Genomic DNA, 24,539 nt, shown 5'->3' on the forward strand with positions numbered 1-24,539 from the left:
CACCCTATAACTGTACCTATCACTGCTCTATTACAGGACCCCTCACCCTATAACTGTACCTATCACTGCTCTATTACAGGACCCCTCACCCTATAACTGTACCTATCACTGCTCTATTACAGGACCCTCACCCTATTACTGTACCTATCACTGCTCTATTACAGGACCCCTCACCCTATAACTGTACCTATCACTGCTCTATTACAGGACCCTCACCCTATAACTGTACCTATCACTGCTCTATTACAGGACCCCTCACCCTATAACTGTACCTATAACTGCTCTATTACAGGACCCTCACCCTATAACTGTACCTATCACTGCTCTATTACAGGACCCTCACCCTATAACTGTACCTATCACTGCTCTATTACAGGACCCCTCACCCTATAACTGTACCTATCACTGCTCTATTACAGGATCCCTCACGCTATAACTGTACCTATCCCTGCTCTATTACAGGACCCCTCACCCTATAACTGTACCTATCACTGCTCTATTACAGGACCCTCACCCTATAACTGTACCTATCCCTGCTCTATTACAGGACCCCTCACCCTATAACTGTACCTATCACTGCTCTATTACAGGACCCTCACCCTATTACTGTACCTATCACTGCTCTATTACAGGACCCCTCACCCTATAACTGTACCTATCACTGCTCTATTACAGGACCCTCACCCTATAACTGTACCTATCACTGCTCTATTACAGGACCCTCACCCTATAACTGTACCTATCACTGCTCTATTACAGGACCCCTCACCCTATAACTGTACCTATAACTGCTCTATTACAGGACCCTCACCCTATAACTGTACCTATCACTGCTCTATTACAGGACCCTCACCCTATAACTGTACCTATCACTGCTCTATTACAGGACCCTCACCCTATAACTGTACCTATCACTGCTCTATTACAGGACCCCTCACCCTATAACTGTACCTATAACTGCTCTATTACAGGACCCTCACCCTATAACTGTACCTATCACTGCTCTATTACAGGACCCTCACCCTATAACTGTACCTATCACTGCTCTATTACAGGACCCCTCACCCTATAACTGTACCTATAACTGCTCTATTACAGGACCCCTCACCCTATAACTGTACCTATCACTGCTCTATTACAGGACCCCTCTCCCTATAACTGTACCTATAACTGCTCTATTACAGGACCCTCACCCTATAACTGTACCTATAACTGCTCTATTACAGGACCCCTCACCCTATAACTGTACCTATCACTGCTCTATTACAGGACCCCTCACCCTATAACTGTACCTATCACTGCTCTATTACAGGACCCTCACCCTATAACTGTACCTATCACTGCTCTATTACAGGACCCTCACCCTATAACTGTACCTATCACTGCTCTATTACAGGACCCCTCACCCTATAACTGTACCTATAACTGCTCTATTACAGGACCCTCACCCTATAACTGTACCTATCACTGCTCTATTACAGGACCCCTCACCCTATAACTGTACCTATAACTGCTCTATTACAGGACCCTCACCCTATAACTGTACCTATCACTGCTCTATTACAGGACCCCTCACCCTATAACTGTACCTATCACTGCTCTATTACAGGACCCCTCACCTTATAACTACCTATCACTGCTCTATTACAAGACCCCTCACCCTATAACTGTACCTATCACTGCTCTATTACAGGACCCCTCACCCTATAACTGTACCTATCACTGCTCTATTACAGGACCCTCACCCTATAACTGTACCCACCACTGCTCTATTACAGGAACCCTCATAAAAAAAACTGTACCTATCACTGCTCTATTACAGGACCCCTCACTCTATAACTGTACCTATCACTGCTCTATTACAGGACCCTCACCCTATATCTGTACCAATCACTGCTCTATTACAGGACCCCTCACCCTATAACTCTACCTATCACTGCTCTATTACAGGACCCTCACCCTATAACTGTACCTATCACTGCTCTATTACAGGACCCCTCACCCTATAACTGTACCTATCACTGCTCTATTACAGGACCCTCACCCTATAACTGTACCTATCACTGCTCTATTACAGGACCCTCACCCTATAACTGTACCTATCACTGCTCTATTACAGGACCCCTCACCCTATAACTGTACCTATAACTGCTCTATTACAGGACCCTCACCCTATAACTGTACCTATCACTGCTCTATTACAGGACCCCTCACCCTATAACTGTACCTATAACTGCTCTATTACAGGACCCTCACCCTATAACTGTACCTATCACTGCTCTATTACAGGACCCCTCACCCTATAACTGTACATATCACTGCTCTATTACAGGACCCCTCACCTTATAACTACCTATCACTGCTCTATTACAAGACCCCTCACCCTATAACTGTACCTATCACTGCTCTATTACAGGATCCCTCACCCTATAACTGTACCTATCACTGCTCTATTACAGGACCCTCACCCTATAACTGTACCCACCACTGCTCTATTACAGGAACCCTCATAAAAAAAACTGTATCTATAACTGCTCTATTACAGGACCCCTCACCCTATAACTGTACCTATCACTGCTCTATTACAGGACCCCTCACCCTGTAGCTGTGTACCAAGTTCAGGGTAACAGCTAATTATTTATAAAGATTATGCCAGGCTGTTGGGATTAACCTATTATAGAGTACGACAGCCGTGTTCTTTGTATGGTCGCTCTCCCCCCAATTTACAGTGTGCATGATACAACACTGAGGGACAGCTACTGTACAACAAATTATTTCCTTGACTGAAAACCCCCACTCCCCAGTATTGGACACACTAACGTTTGGGCATTTTACATTCCTAATGGAAATCCACAAGTGTCCCTTTACTACACAATGATTATTGTATCAGAGGTTTAATAGAAAAAAGTTGTTATAGGTGATTCATTCTCTCACGGTTATTATTATGTCTGAGTAACTCCCCAGCCAAAGAGCCTTTTAATATGTCCATGTTTCACAAAAAAAAAAATCAGCTTAAACAATGGTTTCAAATCTGTTTTTGAGGGGTAAATAATCACTACTTAGGATGGACTAATTGAGACTATATTGGAGTGGCAAAGCTAGTGCCCACTCAGAATCTACCACTTCCTGAATTCATACCAAAGGTCCTCTTCCAAGGGATGAAACAGGGTTCATTGGTGACAGTTCACCCCAGTCCAATGGCAACTCAATAGCTCAACCTGATGTTAGTGGGCATTATTACAGCCGGTGGTTCTTAGTTCTAGGGATTCAGTTCAGGTTTGGTTATTTTTTTACCAACAGGACAAATATACAGAAACTAAAATGATCCTAGAATTGATATAGTCCCACTGTGAAAAACCACTCAGCGTGCTAGTCATCTAACTAACACTAAGCATCTCACCATTACAAATGCTATTTAATTGACCACTTCAAATCTAATCTTGTGACCCCTTGAAAATACAAGCCATGTGACCGCCCCTTAAACAATAGTATGACCAGAACAGAAAAACGATTCATCTCACCACTTCTAACACTAGCCACCCGCTCTTGAGTCTAACTCAACGTAATATTGTCTATTTTGTTCTTCGGACATGGCATAATTCCTATTGATATTTTATGCTGTACTATGCTTGGATAAGATGACTTTTATGTTGATTTTGTGATTGGATATGTAATATATTTTTTGTCACTTACTTTTACTAAAAATATAAAAATTAAGAAAAAAAAAACCAAGAAAGTGTAAAGCCAATGACTACTTATGCTAAATGTTGGCCAATAAATAGTTACCCCAAGCATCATGATCACTGCAGTTGTTGTAGTGGTTATGGTGCAAAGATGAATCTAGTGTCTTTCCCTAGTACGGGGCAAACTGTTTTACAAGGATACTTTACTGGGTCCCACTGGGTGTTAAATCTCAAATGATGGCGGCTCTACCACATCCTGCTTCTGCCGATCCTTCCGCTCATTCATTGGCGCAAAGCATTAGCTGAGCTTTCTCCAACAAAATAATAAACTCTGTGCAAGCCGTATGCACAGAATTAATATCAAGTTTTTGGGACTGGTTAATGAAAGTTTCCAAAGGTTGAGCTACACCTCCGGAAGCTAGATATATCAGTATTTTTAGCATTTCAGTCTCCTGCACATATAGGTCTCTAGAACCATGAGCGCTTTAAAACACCAAAGTAGTCATGGTTCTTAGAATAAACTTGGAGACCTGTGAGGCATTTGTTATGGGGGTACTTGATCAGTATTTAGGAAGCAATTAAACGTTAAACTCTTTCGTGTCCTGCTGAAGTACACAGAAAAAAAACAGAAAGGTAAAAGGTTATGTTTAGTAAGTACTGAACCATTTTCAGGCATTAGATTATCAGAAGCAAACAGAGTGTGTTGTGTGCGATAGATGGTTTTTATCTGCAAGAGATTGACGGGAGCGTGTGTGTGTGTGTGTGTATGTGTATGTATATACACGGCTAGGGTGGAGGATCATTGTTTGCTGATGTCAATCTATGAGCCCCTTGGTGGTTTTAAATACAAACCTCCTTCCCACGACGCTCCCAGCTAAGTGATGACAGTTTCAACACGGAGAATGACTTAATAATGAGCACATCACCACTTAAATGTAAGATGGGTAGGGAGGCAATGGCACGGTGAGGTTTGTTTACAACAACAATTGTCTGTTATTGGCAGTTTTACATGGGCTAATTGGCTATTCATCTTAAAGGTCTGTCAAGACTTGGATTTACAACCCCGGTACTGTAAGCATAAATGTCAGGACACAAAACGTTACCATTAATGTAGAGCACCGTATGTGAGGACAAGAGCGTGTACAAAGGCACGTCTGAGGGTCATTGTGTGTTCGCATGTTTGTATGAAGATGTGAAAGAGTGAGTGGGACTATACAGGAATGTAAGGGTACAGATGGTAACCAAACTCTGAATTTTAACAAATTAAACCTCAAATATCTGACCTGGGAAAATTCTTCAGCATGGTTATGTAGCAGAGTCTCATATAGGAAAGGTCACACTGACATCTGAAGGACAGGGTGGTGTGCACCACACCCAACCTAAAATTTTGCACTCAGAGCAAAATGAACATGTGGTCAAGCTCATCACTGTCACGATTCGGGGAACCCAACACGCTAACACACACACACAGAAAAGGTGCAGTACCGGACCTTAGAGTAGCCGGGCTAAGCACACACAGAATAGTCAGGAGACAAGCCGAGTAAGGGGAACCAGAAGACAGAATAACGAGAAACAAGCCGAGGTCAAAGGGTAGGAGAAAGTCACAAAGTCAGATTAACAAGCCAGAGAGTATGTAACCAGAAACACAAGTTCAGTATCAATACTAGTAAGCAAAGACCACAACAGGGCAGGGAGGAACAGGAAAGGTAAGTATTTAAACCATAAGGTTAATTCTGATTGGATAATTTCCAATCAGAATTAACAATCACAAGTGGGAGATATCTAAACCTCCCACTGTGATTAAGGCACTGTGCCTTTAACGCCGGGTCAGGTGACTGACCCCGGCGTGTAATATATTGGGCGGTCTCCCAGCGTGCAGCGTCATGCATGCTGCCGCTGGGGGACGTGGAGGAAGACGCGGGCGGCATCCGAGGCTGGGAGGATGCCGCTCGCCGAGCCCACGTGGAGGAGGGGACCGCGGACGGCTGGATGGTGAGTACTGCGAGCGGAGTGCAGCCTCCCCTCGCAGCCGCCCGCGGGATCCCGACAATCACACTGTGTCACACCTTGATGACATGGCAGAATTCAATTGGCTGACATGTACAATCCACAACACTCTGACTCCCATATTGATCCAAGTGACCAATAAAACTAGTTGACGTTCAGGAGTGAGATATGTATTTATTGGAGCCCAAAGAGGGCCCTTTCTACTAATATTGCCCTAAATTTTTCACTGACTGCCTGACAATTATGTGAAACGCAACGACGGAATTTACCACGGTTATACACAAATCCTTCAACAGTACATTTAAATAAGTTCCAACATTTCAAAAAAAGAATATTCTGATGTTGCTTGGCATGGCGTTGGTTACTGGACCAGGGAGGGGGTATTTGCTGCTTTTACCCTATGCTGTGTCTGTCCTAGTATTTTAATGTTCAATAACCTTCAGGCTTGGGAATTAATAAGGTTCCTAGAGACACCCTGAAGGCACACCAATTGTCCTGGATTTCTCAGTATCCCCAATTGAAACCAAATTGGGAAATGCCTAAATACTGAACTGTGTGCCTTCAACGACAAGACTACTTTTTAGAGGACCATCAAGCCCAGAGTCTACAGGGAAAGCTGGGTGGAAGGTTTAGGGATGACCACAGCACTGATGAACTCATCAATACCTAATGTGAGAAGGCACTGAGTTCACTTTCTGTGTCTACCATGCTTCCAAAGAGCCTACCATATCTCCCAAGTATCCCCATATAGGAGGGCCGTCCCTATTTGTGGCCAAAATCCTTCAGTCCCTATTTACAATCCTAATGCCCCTCGTTTCTAGGAGCTTCACAATGTTAGTGTGCCTCTGTGTGTAACAGAGTAATGTGTCTTTAAACTACAATAAGCATGTTTAGAAATCAGTGTAAATAAGATACATTGTGCTTGTTCTAAATTACCTATTAGTAAGTCACCTAAAATTGCTCAGAGCAGCCCCACCCTGACCAGCCCCCTACTCACACACCTAAAATTAAAGGGACACTGTCACCCCCCTGCAAAATGAGTACTTCATAAACATAATATTGTTACTAAATTCTCATGCTGATTGTGTTGCAAATTCCTTAAAATCCCAACCATGTCGAAAGATTTACTGAGACAAAGTAGGGACTCGGCTACTCGGCGAACCTACTGCCATCTATAAGTGTCAATCACCCACAGCTGCAGAGATATTAGTTGTATTCTTTGTACGAACCTACGTTCTCATGGGATTCTCTATAGACCTCAGCGCTGTACTGCCATCAGCAGGGACGTCGGAAAAATATGGCGGAGCCCACGAGGGTCAGATTCAAGTAAATAGATCTCACCTTTCCATGCCCCCTGCCGATGTCACCGTCTGGGTTTTTTGGATGACAACCCACTTGCCATCTAGATATTAACAATGAGCTCATTTCATTTTAGGGGATGTGAATGGGTGTGTACATGTAGGGCTAATGCACACTACTGGGAGACATGTATGTATATGAAAATTATTTAGAACAACACCAAAGTATTTTATTAACACAGCCTAACCTCTAAACATGTACTAGTCCTGTACAAGGGGGGCATTAAAAAAAAGGGGGGAGCGCAAAAAAAATTTAGGCCTAAAGTAAAGATCGTCCTTCATGGAACCTTGGGAGGTATAGTTTACTACAAAGTTTCAGTTGACTTTTCAACTCCTTGAAAAGCAATGTGTTTGGTATGCCACTATCATTCGGAGAGTTAAAACATTTTTCTTGTACTTGTCATACAACTATTCAGTTCTATAAATAAAGTTTTTGTTGTTTTGGGGTTTTTTTGGTTGTTTTTTTTTTTAAACACTCAAATCTTGTAGCAAAAGGCGTTGATTGAGAAGCAGGGGGGAGAAACGGAGAAATAAACAGTTTTGCAAGTGTTGCATTCCAAATATTTCCACAGCGGCCATTTTTTAAGAGGTCAGAGGAACCTTGCTGTCCGTAATTACAGACTGTCAGGTAAACAGAAAGAAATATGACTTTAATGGCTGCCAGGAAAAGGAAGCAGATTAATATTTCTATCCTTAAAACGGCTAAACTGCTCCGTTATTTTCTTGTTTACAAAAAATAAATCAGAGACTTGCCTTGTAAACCAGGGAAAATGCTATTTACTTCCAAGTTCCATACAGATATTTTGTATCAATTTACAATGGTCGCTTTGTTTTACTGTTGCCAATCCATTAAAGGGATCCTATAGTGCCAGGAAAACAAACCTATTTTGGAGTACCTCGCGCCCCCTCTCGCGGGGCTTACCTGAATCCAACGCCGATGTGGATTGGCGCGGGGTTATGCTCGGCCCAGGCTCCGACTGGGGATACCCAATGCGCATGCGCGGCAATGGCCACACGCATTAGACCTCCCAATAGGAAAGCATTATTCAATAGTTTCCTATGGCGAAAATCTGACGCTGGAGGTCCGTGAGGACGTTCAGTGTCAGTTAACGGACCAAAAGTCTGTTTGGATTCCGGAAGCCCTCTAGTGGCTGTCTGTTAGAACATTGCAGCACTAAGTGCAAAAGGGACACAGCACAAAACCACTTCAATTAGCTGAAGTGGTCTGGGTGCCTACAGTGTCCCTTTAAACAAAATCAGCAAGACAGAAAAGTGATATCTGTGACTCAAAACTCAGCACTAAATGGTATGGTACGTGCAAGTTATCAGGACAGACTCAGGGCACTGTGTAAAGCAACACCCAAACTGCACCTCGATGGGACTGGCTCAGAGGGAAAGTGCTGGATTTGGAATGAAGGATCTGACCACACTTATCAGGACAGGCTCAGACAGCGCTGGGTTTATATCTAATGTAAGAGATTAGACTGGAGATTATCAGGACAGGCTCTGACATCGCAGGGTTTACATCAAATCTAGGGGCTCTGACTGCACATTATCAGGACAGGCTCACTCAATGCTGGGTTTATATTTAGTGTAGGGGATCTGACTGCACATTATCAGGACAGGCTCAGACAGCGCTGAGTTTATATCTAATGCAGGGGATCTAACTGCACTTTATCAGGGTAGGTTCAGACAGCGCTGGGTTTACATCAAATGTAGGGGTTCTAACTGCACATTATCAGGACAGGCTTAGACAGCTCGGGGTTTATATCTAATGTAGGGGGTCTGACTGCACATTATCAGGACAGGCTCAGTCAGTGCGGGGTTTCTATCTAATGTAGGGGATCTGACTGCATATTATCAGGACAGGCTCAGACAGCGCGGGGTTTATATCTAATGTAGGGGGTCTGACTACACATTATCAGGACAGGCACAAAAGGTTCTGGGTTTATATCTAATGGGGATCCTACTGCATGTTATCAGGACAGGTTCAGTCAGCGCTGGGTTTATATCTGATGTAGTTGATCTGACTGCACGTTATCAGGACAGGCTCAGTCAGCGCTATTTATACCTAAAGTAAGGGATCTGAATGCATGTTATCAGGAAAGACTCAGTCAGCGCTGGGTTTATATCTAATATCTAATCTATCTAATGCAGGGGGTCTGGCTGCACATTATCAGGACAGGCTCACTCAATGCTGGGTTTATATCTAATGTAGGGGATCTGACTGCACATTATCGGGACAGGCTCAGTCAGTGCTATTTATAGCTAAAGTAAGAGATCTGACTGCATATTATCAGGACAGGCTCAGTCAATGCTGGGTTGTATTTTTACATGGTTATTCATTAAACTCCAAATTGTATCAAATTAAAATCTGAATGGTATAATTTAGGCTAAAATTGTCAAACTGTGACCTGAGTTGGAGATTTTTTCAAGTTCAACTACTTTAGCCTGAAGTTTACCATTTAGATTAGAATTCTCTACAATTCAGAAATGAATGAAAACCCTTAAATGCATGCAACAGCGTTTACTATATCAATTGCATTAACCAAATTTTAAAAATTACTGATTCCTAATCTATCAAAATACATCATTCCCTAAATCTATATTAAAATAAATTGAAATAACTTGTTTAGATCATCTGTGAAACATTGAGATGTGTAGATATACCATTTAATGCCTGTTAATCATAGTTTGTCAATGGGCTGGTTTGCAAGTGGCTCAGAGTAAGATGACACTGAAATGCTGTCACTGCAAGACAAACACACTCAAAGTAAAAAAAACTCAACAATCATTTCACCCTTCAAGTGCCAAAGTCGCACACTCCACATTTTTCGGGTACTTGATGTGCTGCCAGTATAAAACATGCAGGTCAACAACATGTGCATTTAAAATCAAGGCCTGTTTTAATATTCCTACCTAAAGTAACTTGGCCCAGCGATACAATGATCTGACTGCAGTGCAAGATAATGGAGCATATCAGACTCTGTGTTCCCCTTCAAATGCTGTTGGACTACAATTCCCATAAACCTCTGCCAGCCTATTGGGAATTGTATTTCAAAATCACCTGACGAAGCCACAGTTCGGCTGCCATGTTATCAAACTGAGTGAAGGCCAAACTTGCTACTGTCAGTGGGCCTCTATTTACGAACACAACAGGCCAAATATTGTTTTGCAACCACTTCCCAACATGTTACCCAATTGCCCCTACCTTTTAGTTGATCTGCAGCCACTATTTGTCCGACACGTTCGGCCACCTGACTGTCCTCCATTAAGTAACGATCATCCAGGTACCTGGCAGTTTTTTCCGAAATATGGACTTTTCCTGCAACACCCAGTTGTTCCATAAGATTGGCCAGGTTGACATCATTTGACCAAACGTCGAACTTGAATCTCCTCATTCCCAGTATCCCACAGAGGACCGTGCCAGTGTGAACCCCAACACGCATGTTGACCATTTCCTTCTTCTCCTGACAAAATTGTTCAATGGCCTCGATCATGCCAAGACCCATCTCAATGCAGCAATAAGCATGATCTGCCCGCGGCTCTGGGCATCCTGCCACGCAGTAGTAGCAATCACCCAATGTACTGATCTTTTCACACCTTGTTTCTTCGCATAGACGGTCAAATCGGCCAAAAAGGTCATTGAGTAGCCCTACTAAAGCATGAGCAGATTTGTTGGCACTCATTTTAGTGAATCCTACAATGTCGGCAAACAGGATGCTCACCTGCTCAATCCGCTGCATCTTGAAAGGCCTGAAAATTATAGGTGTCTTCTGAATAGAGGACTTCTTTTTGCGGCTTTTGGGACTGGAGGTTGTGTGGCGCTTGACAGAGTTCTCACTCTCATCATCGCCCTGCTTCATTAAGTCATCTGCGATGATCCGTGGCATGACTGAGTGGATCATCCTCTCTTTGAGTGCTTTCTCGACCTCAAGGTCCTTTCCATGCATAATGGACTGACCAACCTTTAAGAAGGTGCTGCGTGATCGGACCTCAGACATTATGAAGAGGTGGACCCCAATAGCATGGATGCAAACATGGAGTAGAGCCTTGCTCAACAGCTCCCAGTGAGCCATCCTGCCCACCAAAGGTGCAAAGCAACCCTCATCCCTAAAGTGGTATCCGAATGTCTCAAAGAGGATAGAGTATGTCACCCCAAGACAGGCACTGAGGTATAGGGGTAAGTGCATGACTGTGTAGAGCAGAAGTAGGACTTCCACACATATAGAAAAGCTGCCCACCTGAGACAGGCACGAGGTGGAGTTGTGCGTTGGGACCGAGGTGTCATTGGAGATTTCATCAAAGCCGACATCATGAGTAAGCACCTGAAATTGAGAAGCCAAAGTCAAGGCAAAGACCAGCAGTGTAACGAGCAGTGAGACTGCGGTGCAATGACGGGCATATGGTTTGGTGAAGGTGAAAAAAAAGAATCCTAGGCACACCGTAAGGAAGCACAAAGTGGGAACTAGGTGGCCGACCAGCTGGGATTTCATGTGGACACCAAAATAGATACTCCAAAGCAGACCCGACACTGAGAGGTACAGTAGGGCATAGCGGAACCTTCGCTGCGTTTGTGGAAAGCACCGCTCTACGCAGGCCTCCTCTAAATTATTAGAGTCAAATTTAGGGTTCCACCAGTTCGACGTGGACCTCTCAAAAAGCTGTGGAAGCTTCTTCTGCCTTCTTACTCCACCAGATCCTCCACTCTTCTTGACCCCAGACTCCCCCGAGCTACAGCTGGATGATATACTGTACTTGCAACGTCTGGACGACCCTTGGTGGTGCTGCCTATTAATTCTTACAGTTACGCTGCTGCAGTCACCACTTCCATCACACCTCACCTCCGTATGATGCAGCAGCTGCTGGTTTGCTGGAGAAGCCATGTTGTCGATATGGAGTTTGCCTGGGACTTTCCCCCCCCCCTCCTCTCTCTCTCTTAGCAATCCCCCCTCTAGCTGTCTAACCTTCAGTTCCAGAGAAATAGCAGGATTCTGACAGCTTCCAGCCTGCCCAAAGCAGCCGTCACTTGTACCTCCATGCAATGTCCCCAGTACTGTCTCTCAGCCCTGGCATTTTATTACAGTAAAAGAGCTTTATTACAGTATAGAGTACGGCTCGCCGCAAACTCAGCCACAACATAACAGTGCAAGGAAAAGACATATATATACCAATATATATGCATATATACAAATTAAAATTTATGTAGGAAGCCTATGGCATGTGCTTCTGATCATCTCCCCTCCTCCTTCATGCTGTAAATATTTAGGATCTGCTCTTTAGCATAAGCCCTCTGGGAGAAATAATATAGATATATATATATTCCATTCAGTCGGGGGACCTCCATCTTTCCTGGGGGAAATGGTCGAACATTCCTGGAACAGCAAGATAAAGTAACTGCAGGAGAACAAACACTCACAGTCTCTGTCTTCAACCGGTTGGTGTAGACTGTCCCTTTCTTCTTTTGGGGTAAATGAAAGGCAAGAATCTTTTTTTTTCCCAGAATCCCTTTGTGTATGTTACCTTTTGCTGAGGGATTTTGTTTTGTAAATGGGGGGGGGGGGGGGGGGGGGGGAGAGGTTGGTTAGACCAGATGTCTGATACTTTGTATCCTTTTTTTATCTCGTTGTGTTCCAGGGTGTCAAGGTGATGCCTCCTCTGTGGTTAAGGGTACGCCGATGGGGATTTTAGAATTCTTCTTCTTTTAACAGCCATGAGGGATCGTTCTCCAGCAATCAGACAGGCCTCTCTCTATTTCTCTCTTTTCCCCCTCGCTCGCTCTCTCTCTCTCTCTCTCTCTATCTGGCTGCTTTCCTATGTTGGGCTGAGCAGGGAGGCAGGCAGGGAGGAGCTGGAATTGGAGGGGGAAGGCATAGAGGGAAGGGAGGGGGGAGAGAGAGAGAGATGAGAGAAAAGGGGAGAGAAGAGGAGGGAGAAAAGAACCAGTGGTTGGTGTTGTTGTTTTTGGGGGGTTTAACCCCTTAAGGACACATGGCATGTGTGACATGTCATGATTCCCTTTTATTCCAGAAGTTTGGTCCTTAAGGGGTTAAAAGAACACATGATACAACTGTCTAGTGGCCTGATGACTCTAACGGAGGACCGTACCGCAATTTCTTTGTGTTTATTTATTACTGCCATTTATAAAGCACCAACATATTTCGCAGCGCTGTACAATTGGGAAAAAAAGACAGTACAAAATAAAGAGAGTACGATATAAACAGACCGATACAAAAGGTAAAGAGAGTAAAGAAAGGGGATTCGTTTTAGTAGGGATCCAATAGTCCCTATTTGGACCACAACCCCTATCACCCTCCACCAATGATATACGCTAAAGAAAAATGTCAAGGAAAAGTAACAGAGCACCTTGTGACTAAATGGACAAGTTCTGTGTGTTATAATAGAATGTCTGTGGATGAAATCTTGCATGTATCTAATGTTTAACGTTTAAATAAAAATAATAAATGTGTAGATATCATTTTAAATGTTTGTTTTACACAGCTATATGCTTTTGATAATTTTGACATTTTATATATATATATATATATATATATATATATTTTATAAGTGCCTAGTTGCATTTTAATTGTAAATATTTTTTAGCTGCGTATTTCAGCAGGCATAATATAAAGTGGTCACTATTTGGCTGGCAGATGGTAATAGATGTTGTAATTCAGCTATAGTTAGGATGTTTGGATTCTGACATCCCATGTTCTGCTGTCAAAGTCTTTTTTTTTCTCTCTGCGTCAACGGGTTGTGTAGGCTGAAGGTTTCCCAAACCTGAAAAACAGAAGGAATATTTAATATCGTCCATTTTTACCCCATGGGGTAACAGAGATGTTAGCAACTCGGAATCCCAATTGCTTCTTATTTAATTACCAATGCCCAGACTATTAGGATCATTCCTTAAATTGTGGGCAGCGTTACATTTGCAACTGACTTCCAAGAACAAAGTAGCTTATTCACAGATTCCATTTATCCTTTTGTTGTGACCTCTGTTTTTGCTCTAAATTCTGTTCTAGAAGTTTCATAGAAATTCTTCCCCATATCTCGGTGGATTTCATTAGCTGGTAACGTTGGTAACACCTGTTTCACTAGCTGTTAGTATCCAAAAATAATTTCAGGGACAGTTTGCCATGGTGAGGTGACATTGCTCAATGTTACTCTGTCGGGGGGGTGTATTCACTGGACTGTGAAATGAGGAGGAATTGCACATTGTAGACCACAAAAATCAAACCGGAAACATAGATGAGTTGGAATATTTCTCTAGTTGAATTATTTTAGCCTAAAATGTACAATCCCGTGGGGGATTACAGTTCAGTAAATAATCCAGTATATATGTATCTCTATGAAAGTGGGGACCACACAGGGAGGCGTTCTCTTGTGCAGGGGTACCCAAAAGGTAGATCCCCAGATGTTTTTAAACTACAGATTCCATGATTCTTTGCCATTCTAAAGCATTCTAAAGGCATGCAAAGCATCACCGGAGTTGTAGTTCTGCAACATCTGGGGATCTACAAGTGTGAATTGCAAAAATATGACACGAAATCTCAGAATGAAAACATGTGTTATGATCATGGTGCCAGGGATAAATGCTAAATAAAACTATGATACATGCCAGGACAGGGAGAGGGTTTGTCTCCAACCGATCCCCATATAAACACAGATCCCCACCCCCACCAGAGGCTTTAATTCTAGTATGCTCTCGTAAATAAAATTAGTGAATGAATAGAGGTCAGTTGGTCACTCATTGATTTATTTGTCTAACAGATTTTTTTTTTTTTTTAAATAAAAGTCCCATTACTGACACAATCAGTGTACTGATTTGTTTGTCTCATCCACTATCTGACCCTGTCCTCATTCATTATACAGATATCTCGATGTCTGAACCTGTCCTGATTCATTATATGGATATCTCGATGTCTGAGCCTGTCCTGATTCATTATATAGATATCTCTATATCTGAGCCTGTCCTGATTCGTTATATAGATATCTCGATGTCTGATCCTGACCTCATTCATTATATAGATATCTCTATGTTTGAGCCTGTCCTGATTTATTAAATAGATATCTCGATGTGTGGGCCTGTCCTGATTTATTATAAAGATACCTCGAGAGGTCTGAGCCTGTCCTGATTAATTATAGAGATATCTCGATGTCTGAGCCTGTCCTGATTCATTATATAGATATCGCGATATCTAAGCCTGTCCTGATTCATTAAATAGATATCTAAATGTCTCAGCATGTCCTGATACATTATATAGATGCCTTGATATGTATGAGCCTGTCCTGATTCATTATAGAGATATCTCGATGTCTGAGCCTGTCCTGATTCAGTATATACATAAATCGATGTCTCAACCTGTTCTGATTCATTTTATAGATAACTATATCTGAGTCTTTGTATAAATACCTAAATGTCTGAACCTGTAAAGATTAATCTTATAGTTACCTCAATGCCTCAACATGTCTTGAGTTATTGTATAGATACCACAAAGCGTAATCCTGTTCTGGTTCATTAGAGATTGTTAAAGGAACACTATAGCGTTAAGAATACAAATATGTATTTCTACCGCTATAGAACCCTAGTCACCATTTAGATGACTAGGACCCCGCTATGCGGAGAATAATGGGTTAATTAACCATTTATTTGCTTACCTTAATCCAGCGCTGGGCTCCCTTGGCACTGGTGACCTCTCCTCCTCCATCGACGTCAGAGTGGAGCCGAAAGCACATGTGTGGCCAGAGGTGCGCGCGCATTCAAACCCGCCCATTGGAAAGCATTACTCCTTTGCTTTCCTATGGGGATCTTTTTTGACGCTGGAGGTCCATGAAGAAGTCCAGCGTCAAATAAGTGCGATTTACTCAGTGTAAATCGCGGAAGTGGCCTCTAGTGGCTGGATTAACCCTGCCGTTTAAACATAGCAGTTTCTCTGAAACAGTTTTTAGCTGTTTTTAGCTGCAGGGTTAAAACTAAAGGGACCTGGCACCCAGACCACTTCATTGAGCTGAAGTGGTCTGGGTGCCTATAGTGGTCCTTTAATGTCTGCGCCTATGCTGATTAATAGTATAGATATCTCAATTTCTGATCCTGCCCTGATTCGTTGTATAAAGTTTGTTAATGTTTGAGCCTGCTCTGATTAATTATATAGATACCTTAATGTCTAATCCTGTCTTGATTCTTTGGATATAGTTTTGTTAACACATCACAGACTTCCCAATGCAGCTCAACGAGTACCCCCCACCCCCCTTAAAAGTGCTGCCTGGGTCCCATGGACGCGCTCAGAGCTCTAATGGCCCAGCTCGCTGCACGCAGCCTCTCCTGTATTATTGTACGGACACCCTCAATTGCTGAGTCTCTCCTGGTCCATTATAAACACAAAAAATATATAGAAAATAAACATATTAATTTATGGCCCATAAACCAAAATTCAGATGCTTTCCGAAAAAGTATGCTTCTTAAAGAATTGTAGGTAACAATATTTACAAGAAGATGGCAATGTATAGATATAGCATGAGTCACAATAAAAGTAAAGTTTTAGTGAGTCATTTGTTCTATATCCATATCTTTCTCTTTACATTTACACTTTTTATATATATATATTATTGTCTGTCTACGCCTATCCTGATTCATTCTATAGTTAGTTTTATGGTGTGAGAATTCCTAATTTGGCAGATAAATAGAAGCAGCACTGTTCCCGCATGTCCTGATTTCTTACAATATCCATCCTGCTCCAGTCTGTCCTGAGTAAAGGAACACTCCAATGGAAATATATATATTATATTATTATTGTTAATATTATTTTAACAATTTACTAAATATACCCCTAATGAATACACATATTTCATTATCCATTTTTTCATTGGGGAAATATCTAAAAATAGCTTGCAAAAGCTGTAGATCTCTTGTCTGCAGCCTTTGCAAGCCCTCCCCCTCTAACCCCGCCCAGACTTTCTGTGTCTGTCCAATCACAGACTTCCCAATGCAGCTCAATGTATTTGCAAGGCAGGTACTCTGGGCAATTGCTGTGTCATGAGTTTTGTTCCACTGAACTAAACAAACCTGGAAGTAAAAGGACCGGTTGTCTGGCATCCAAGGAGGTGTAATAAGGTTAATTTTCTATTAAAACCTGCACATTTTGTAAAATGAAAAACCCATCCTGGACAAACCTGTCCAGATCAGTTACAAATCTGGGTGTGTAAACCTGTCCTGATTTGTTAAACAAATACCTACACTGTGAATGCTGGTCCTGATTATTAAATATCCCACACTCTTTGTGCACATCCAGACTTCTTGAATAATATATTCAGCTCAATGAAGTGGTCTGGGTGCCAGGTCCATCTAGGGTTAACCCTGCAGCTGTAAACATAGCAGTTTCAGAGAAACTGCTATGTTTACCTATGGGTTAATCCAGCCTCTAGTGGCTGTCTCATTGACAGCCGCTAGAGGTGCTTCCGCGCTTCTCTCTGTGAAAATCACAGTGAGAAGACGCTGGACATCCATAGGAAAGCATTGAGAAATGCTTCCCTATGGACTGATTGAATGCGCGAGCGGCTCTTGCTGCGCATGCGCATTCAAAGCTGACGTCTGCAGGAGGAGGAGAGGAAAGGTAAGAGTTTAACCCCTTCCTCCCCCTTCAGCTCGGCAAGAGTGGGACCCAGAGGGTGGGAGGTACCTAAAAAACCCTTAGTGCCAGGAAAACAAGTTTGTTTTCCTGGCATTATAGTGGTCCTTTAAGACCAGACTAGCTGAACTAACAGTCTTGTTGCATTTGTCCAGTACAGCCATTTTAAACTTAACTTTGAAATTCATTTTTAATTCGCAAAACCTTTTACAAATAAATATGTCAGGTATCGCACATTGACAAGAAATGTGTGGCCATGGAGGGGTTAATGAAAACGTAAATTCCTTAAAAGGCCATATGCCAGATATCATAAAGCTAGCCTTAGCACCCAGGCCCTTTTAAACTACATTTCCCATAATGCTCAGAGTTATGATTTAGCAGGATTTTCATTCCAGGCATCAGTTCATGTCATTGTCCCCATAGCTAGCCTGCCAGCTCTCTGCAATTCCTGGCAGGAATATATATCTGACATGGACACTAGGCAAACACTGCTCTCTGGTGGAAAAACTGGTAAACTGCAACGTGGCCTCTACAGGTCTTGCACCAGACCAGGGTTGTTTTATAACCAAACTATTAAAGGGACAGGCTATATTAACCTGTAGTGGTTCTGGTGTCTATAGCCTGTCCCTGCTGACTTTTCATTGTAAACGCTGCCTTTTCTCGTATATATAATAAAGATTGAAACGGATTGTACACATTTGATCTATCTTTACAATTCAGTATTCTTGCAATAGCTGGCTCCATCTGTGACCCTTCTTACCCTCTCCTTCAGTATTTCCAAAATGAAACTGTGAGTAACATTTATGATGCTCTGCGTGCGCTCCTATTGTGCTGCGCTATGTCATCTGTTGGTGATATATATATATATATATACACACACACAAGTAACACGTCGTAAACGGTGACTGTGGGATCTTTAATTGGTTAGAAACTCTGCTTAGTTTTTAATGGTTACAGTTGCATTACATTGCAGTCAGGATATAGAATTTATTCATCCATCTACACATGGCGCTCAGTGTAATAGTAAGCACTCGATGTTAGTGTTTAGCGCTCAGTGTAATAGTAAACACTCGATGTTAGTGTTTAGCGTTCAGTGTAATAGTAAGCACTCCATGTTAGTGTTTAGAACTCAGTGTAATGGTAAGCACTCTGTGTTAGTGTTTAGAGCTCCGTGTAATGGTAAGCACTCTATGTTAGTGTTTAGAGCTCAGTGTAATGGTAAGCACTCTATGTTAGTGTTTAGAGCTCAGTGTAATGGTAAGCACTCTGTGTTAGTGTTTAGAGCTCCGTGTAATGGTAAGCACTCTGTGTTAGTGTTTAGAGCTCCGTGTAATGGTAAGCACTCTGTGTTAGTGTTTAGAGCTCAGTGTAATGGTAAGCACTCTGTGTTAGTGTTTAGAGCTCAGTGTAATGGTAAGCACTCTGTGTTAGTGTTTAGAGCTCCGTGTAATGGTAAGCACTCTGTGTTAGTGTTTAGAGCTCAGTGTAATGGTAAGCACTCCATGTTAGTGTTTAGAGCTCCGTGTAATGGTAAGCACTCTGTGTTAGTGTTTAGAGCTCCGTGTAATGGTAAGCACTCTGTGTTAGTGTTTAGAGCTCAGTGTAATGGTAAGCACTCTGTGTTAGTGTTTAGAGCTCAGTGTAGAGGTAAGCACTCTGTGTTAGTGTTTAGAGCTCAGTGTAATGGTAAGCACTCCATGTTAGTGTTTAGCGCTCAGTGTAATGGTAAGCACTCTATGTTAGTGTTTAGAGCTCAGTGTAATGGTAAGCACTCCATGTTAGTGTTTAGCGCTCAGTGTAATGGTAAGCACTCTATGTTAGTGTTTAGAGCTCAGTGTAATGGTAAGCACTCTATGTTAGTGTTTAGCGCTCAGTGTAATAGTAAGCACTCCATGTTAGTGTTTAGCGTTCAGTGTAATGGTAAGCACTCTATGTTGGTATTTAGCGTTCAGTGTAATAGTAAGCACTCTATGTTAGTTTTTAGAGCTCAGTGTAATGGTAAGCACTCTGTGTTAGTTTTTAGAGCTTAGTGTAATGGTAAGCACTCTATGTTAGTGTTTAGCGTTCAGTGTAATAGTAAGCACTCCATGTTAGTGTTTAGCGCTCAGTGTAATGGTAAGCACTCCATGTTAGTGTTTAGCGCTCAGTGTAATGGTAAGCACTCTATGTTAGTGTTTAGCGCTCAGTGTAATGGTAAGCACTCCATGTTAGTGTTTAGCGCTCAGTGTAATGGTAAGCACTCCATGTTAGTATTTAGCGTTCAGTGTAATAGTAAGCACTCCATGTTAGTGTTTAGCGCCCAGTGTAATGGTAAGCACTCTATGTTAGTATTTAGCGTTCAGTGTAATAGTAAGCACTCCATGTTAGTGTTTAGCGCTCAGTGTAATGGTAAGCACTCTATGTTAGTATTTAGCGTTCAGTGTAATAGTAAGCACTCCATGTTAGTGTTTAGCGCTCAGTGTAATAGTAAGCACTCCATGTTAGTGTTTAGAGCTCAGTGTAATGGTAAGCACTCTGTGTTAGTGTTTAGAGCTCAGTGTAATGGTAAGCACGCTGTGTTAGTGTTTAGAGCTCAGTGTAATGGTAAGCACTCCATGTTAGTGTTTAGCGCTCAGTGTAATGGTAAGCACTCTATGTTAGTGTTTAGAGCTCAGTGTAATGGTAAGCACTCCATGTTAGTGTTTAGCGCTCAGTGTAATGGTAAGCACTCTATGTTAGTGTTTAGAGCTCAGTGTAATGGTAAGCACTCTATGTTAGTGTTTAGCGCTCAGTGTAATAGTAAGCACTCCATGTTAGTGTTTAGCGTTCAGTGTAATGGTAAGCACTCTATGTTGGTATTTAGCGTTCAGTGTAATAGTAAGCACTCTATGTTAGTTTTTAGAGCTCAGTGTAATGGTAAGCACTCTGTGTTAGTTTTTAGAGCTTAGTGTAATGGTAAGCACTCTATGTTAGTGTTTAGCGTTCAGTGTAATAGTAAGCACTCCATGTTAGTGTTTAGCGCTCAGTGTAATGGTAAGCACTCCATGTTAGTGTTTAGCGCTCAGTGTAATGGTAAGCACTCTATGTTAGTGTTTAGCGCTCAGTGTAATGGTAAGCACTCCATGTTAGTGTTTAGCGCTCAGTGTAATGGTAAGCACTCCATGTTAGTATTTAGCGTTCAGTGTAATAGTAAGCACTCCATGTTAGTGTTTAGCGCCCAGTGTAATGGTAAGCACTCTATGTTAGTATTTAGCGTTCACTGTAATAGTAAGCACTCCATGTTAGTGTTTAGCGCTCAGTGTAATAGTAAGCACTCCATGTTAGTGTTTAGCGCTCAGTGTAATGGTAAGCACTCTATGTTAGTATTTAGCGTTCAGTGTAATAGTAAGCACTCCATGTTAGTGTTTAGAACTCAGTGTAATGGTAAGCACTCTGTGTTAGTGTTTAGAGCTCCGTGTAATGGTAAGCACTCTATGTTAGTGTTTAGAGCTCAGTGTAATGGTAAGCACTCTATGTTAGTGTTTAGAGCTCAGTGTAATGGTAAGCACTCTGTGTTAGTGTTTAGAGCTCCGTGTAATGGTAAGCACTCTGTGTTAGTGTTTAGAGCTCAGTGTAATGGTAAGCACTCTATGTTAGTGTTTAGAGCTCAGTGTAATGGTAAGCACTCTGTGTTAGTGTTTAGAGCTCAGTGTAATGGTAAGCACTCTGTGTTAGTGTTTAGAGCTCCGTGTAATGGTAAGCACTCTGTGTTAGTGTTTAGAGCTCAGTGTAATGGTAAGCACTCCATGTTAGTGTTTAGAGCTCTGTGTAATGGTAAGCACTCTGTGTTAGTGTTTAGAGCTCAGTGTAATGGTAAGCACTCTGTGTTAGTGTTTAGAGCTCAGTGTAATGGTAAGCACTCTGTGTTAGTGTTTAGAGCTCAGTGTAATGGTAAGCACTCCATGTTAGTGTTTAGCGCTCAGTGTAATGGTAAGCACTCTATGTTAGTGTTTAGAGCTCAGTGTAATGGTAAGCACTCCATGTTAGTGTTTAGCGCTCAGTGTAATGGTAAGCACTCTATGTTAGTGTTTAGAGCTCAGTGTAATGGTAAGCACTCTATGTTAGTGTTTAGCGCTCAGTGTAATAGTAAGCACTCCATGTTAGTGTTTAGCGTTCAGTGTAATGGTAAGCACTCTATGTTGGTATTTAGCGTTCAGTGTAATAGTAAGCACTCTATGTTAGTTTTTAGAGCTCAGTGTAATGGTAAGCACTCTGTGTTAGTTTTTAGAGCTTAGTGTAATGGTAAGCACTCTATGTTAGTGTTTAGCGTTCAGTGTAATAGTAAGCACTCCATGTTAGTGTTTAGCGCTCAGTGTAATGGTAAGCACTCCATGTTAGTGTTTAGCGCTCAGTGTAATGGTAAGCACTCTATGTTAGTGTTTAGCGCTCAGTGTAACGGTAAGCACTCCATGTTAGTGTTTAGCGCTCAGTGTAATGGTAAGCACTCCATGTTAGTATTTAGCGTTCAGTGTAATAGTAAGCACTCCATGTTAGTGTTTAGCGCCCAGTGTAATGGTAAGCACTCTATGTTAGTATTTAGCGTTCAGTGTAATAGTAAGCACTCCATGTTAGTGTTTAGCGCTCAGTGTAATGGTAAGCACTCTATGTTAGTATTTAGCGTTCAGTGTAATAGTAAGCACTCCATGTTAGTGTTTAGCGCTCAGTGTAATAGTAAGCACTCCATGTTAGTGTTTAGAGCTCAGTGTAATGGTAAGCACTCTGTGTTAGTGTTTAGAGCTCAGTGTAATGGTAAGCACTCTGTGTTAGTGTTTAGAGCTCAGTGTAATGGTAAGCACTCCATGTTAGTGTTTAGCGCTCAGTGTAATGGTAAGCACTCTATGTTAGTGTTTAGAGCTCAGTGTAATGGTAAGCACTCTATGTTAGTGTTTAGCGCTCAGTGTCATAGTAAGCACTCCATGTTAGTGATTAGCGTTCAGTGTAATGGTAAGCACTCCATGTTAGTATTTAGCGTTCAGTGCAATAGTAAGTACTCCATGTTAGTGTTTAGAGCCCAATGTAATAGTAAGCACTCCATGTTAGTGTTTAGCGTTCAGTGTAATGGTAAGCACTCCATGCCCATGTTTAGAGCTCAGTGTAATAGTAAGCACTCTATGTTAGTGTTTAGCGCTCAGTGTAATGATAAGCACTCCATGTTAGTGTTTAGCGCTCAGTGTAATGGTAAGCACTCTATGTTAGTGTTTAGAGCTCAGTGTAATGGTAAGCACTCTATGTTAGTGTTTAGCGCTCAGTGTAATAGTAAGCACTCCATGTTAGTGTTTAGCGCTCAGTGTAATGGTAAGCACTCCATGTTAGTGTTTAGCGCTCAGTGTAATGGTAAGCACTCCATGTTAGTGTTTAGCGTTCAGTGTAATAGTAAGCACTCCATGTTAGTGTTTAGAACTCAGTGTAATGGTAAGCACTCTGTGTTAGTGTTTAGAGCTCCGTGTAAGGGTAAGCACTCAATGTTAGGGTTTAGAGCTCAGTGTAATGGTAAGCACTCTATGTTAGTGTTTAGAGCTCAGTGTAATGGTAAGCACTCTGTGTTAGTGTTTAGAGCTCCGTGTAATGGTAAGCACTCTGTGTTAGTGTTTAGAGCTCAGTGTAATGGTAAGTACTCTATGTTAGTGTTTAGAGCTCAGTGTAATGGTAAGCACTCTGTGTTAGTGTTTAGCGCTCAGTATAATGGTAAGCACTCTGTGTTAGTGTTTAGAGCTCAGTGTAATGGTAAGCACTCTGTGTTAGTGTTTAGAGCTCAGTGTAATGGTAAGCACTCTATGTTAGTATTTAGCGTTCAGTGTAATAGTAAGCACTCCATGTTAGTGTTTAGCGCTCAGTGTAATAGTAAGCACTCCATGTTAGTGTTTAGAGCTCAGTGTAATGGTAAGCACTCTGTGTTAGTGTTTAGAGCTCAGTGTAATGGTAAGCACTCTGTGTTAGTGTTTAGAGCTCAGTGTAATGGTAAGCACTCCATGTTAGTGTTTAGCGCTCAGTGTAATGGTAAGCACTCTATGTTAGTGTTTAGAGCTCAGTGTAATGGTAAGCACTCTATGTTAGTGTTTAGCGCTCAGTGTAATAGTAAGCACTCCATGTTAGTGATTAGCGTTCAGTGTAATGGTAAGCACTCTATGTTGGTATTTAGCGTTCAGTGTAATAGTAAGCACTCTATGTTAGTTTTTAGAGCTCAGTGTAATGGTAAGCACTCTGTGTTAGTTTTTAGAGCTTAGTGTAATGGTAAGCACTCTATGTTAGTGTTTAGCGTTCAGTGTAATAGTAAGCACTCCATGTTAGTGTTTAGCGCTCAGTGTAATGGTAAGCACTCCATGTTAGTGTTTAGCGCTCAGTGTAATGGTAAGCACTCCATGTTAGTGTTTAGCGCTCAGTGTAATGGTAAGCACTCCATGTTAGTGTTTAGCGCTCAGTGTAATGGTAAGCACTCCATGTTAGTATTTAGCGTTCAGTGTAATAGTAAGCACTCCATGTTAGTGTTTAGCGCTCAGTGTAATAGTAAGCACTCCATGTTAGTGTTTAGCGCTCAGTGTAATGGTAAGCACTCTATGTTAGTATTTAGCGTTCAGTGTAATAGTAAGCACTCCATGTTAGTGTTTAGCGCTCAGTGTAATGGTAAGCACTCTATGTTAGTATTTAGCGTTCAGTGTAATAGTAAGCACTCCATGTTAGTGTTTAGCGCTCAGTGTAATAGTAAGCACTCCATGTTAGTGTTTAGCGCTCAGTGTAATGGTAAGCACTCTATGTTAGTATTTAGCGTTCAGTGCAATAGTAAGTACTCCATGTTAGTGTTTAGAGCCCAATGTAATAGTAAGCACTCCATGTTAGTGTTTAGCGTTCAG

General features: G+C 41.9%; 1 protein-coding gene across 1 annotated transcript in view; it reads right to left on the minus strand.

Moving 5' to 3' along the window:
* ADCY9 (adenylate cyclase 9) overlaps positions 1–12,608 on the minus strand; it is a 104,348-nt gene extending 91,740 nt beyond the window's left edge. The window contains exon 1 of the mRNA XM_063430558.1: positions 10,260–12,608. Within this exon, the coding sequence (XP_063286628.1) occupies positions 10,260–11,934 (1,675 nt within the window). The 5' untranslated portion in view covers positions 11,935–12,608. The remainder of the gene's footprint in view (positions 1–10,259) is intronic.
* Positions 12,609–24,539: the final 11,931 nt, after the last annotated feature.

The sequence above is a fragment of the Pelobates fuscus genome, chromosome 8 (assembly GCF_036172605.1).
Source record: "Pelobates fuscus isolate aPelFus1 chromosome 8, aPelFus1.pri, whole genome shotgun sequence".
NCBI lineage: Eukaryota > Metazoa > Chordata > Amphibia > Anura > Pelobatidae > Pelobates > Pelobates fuscus.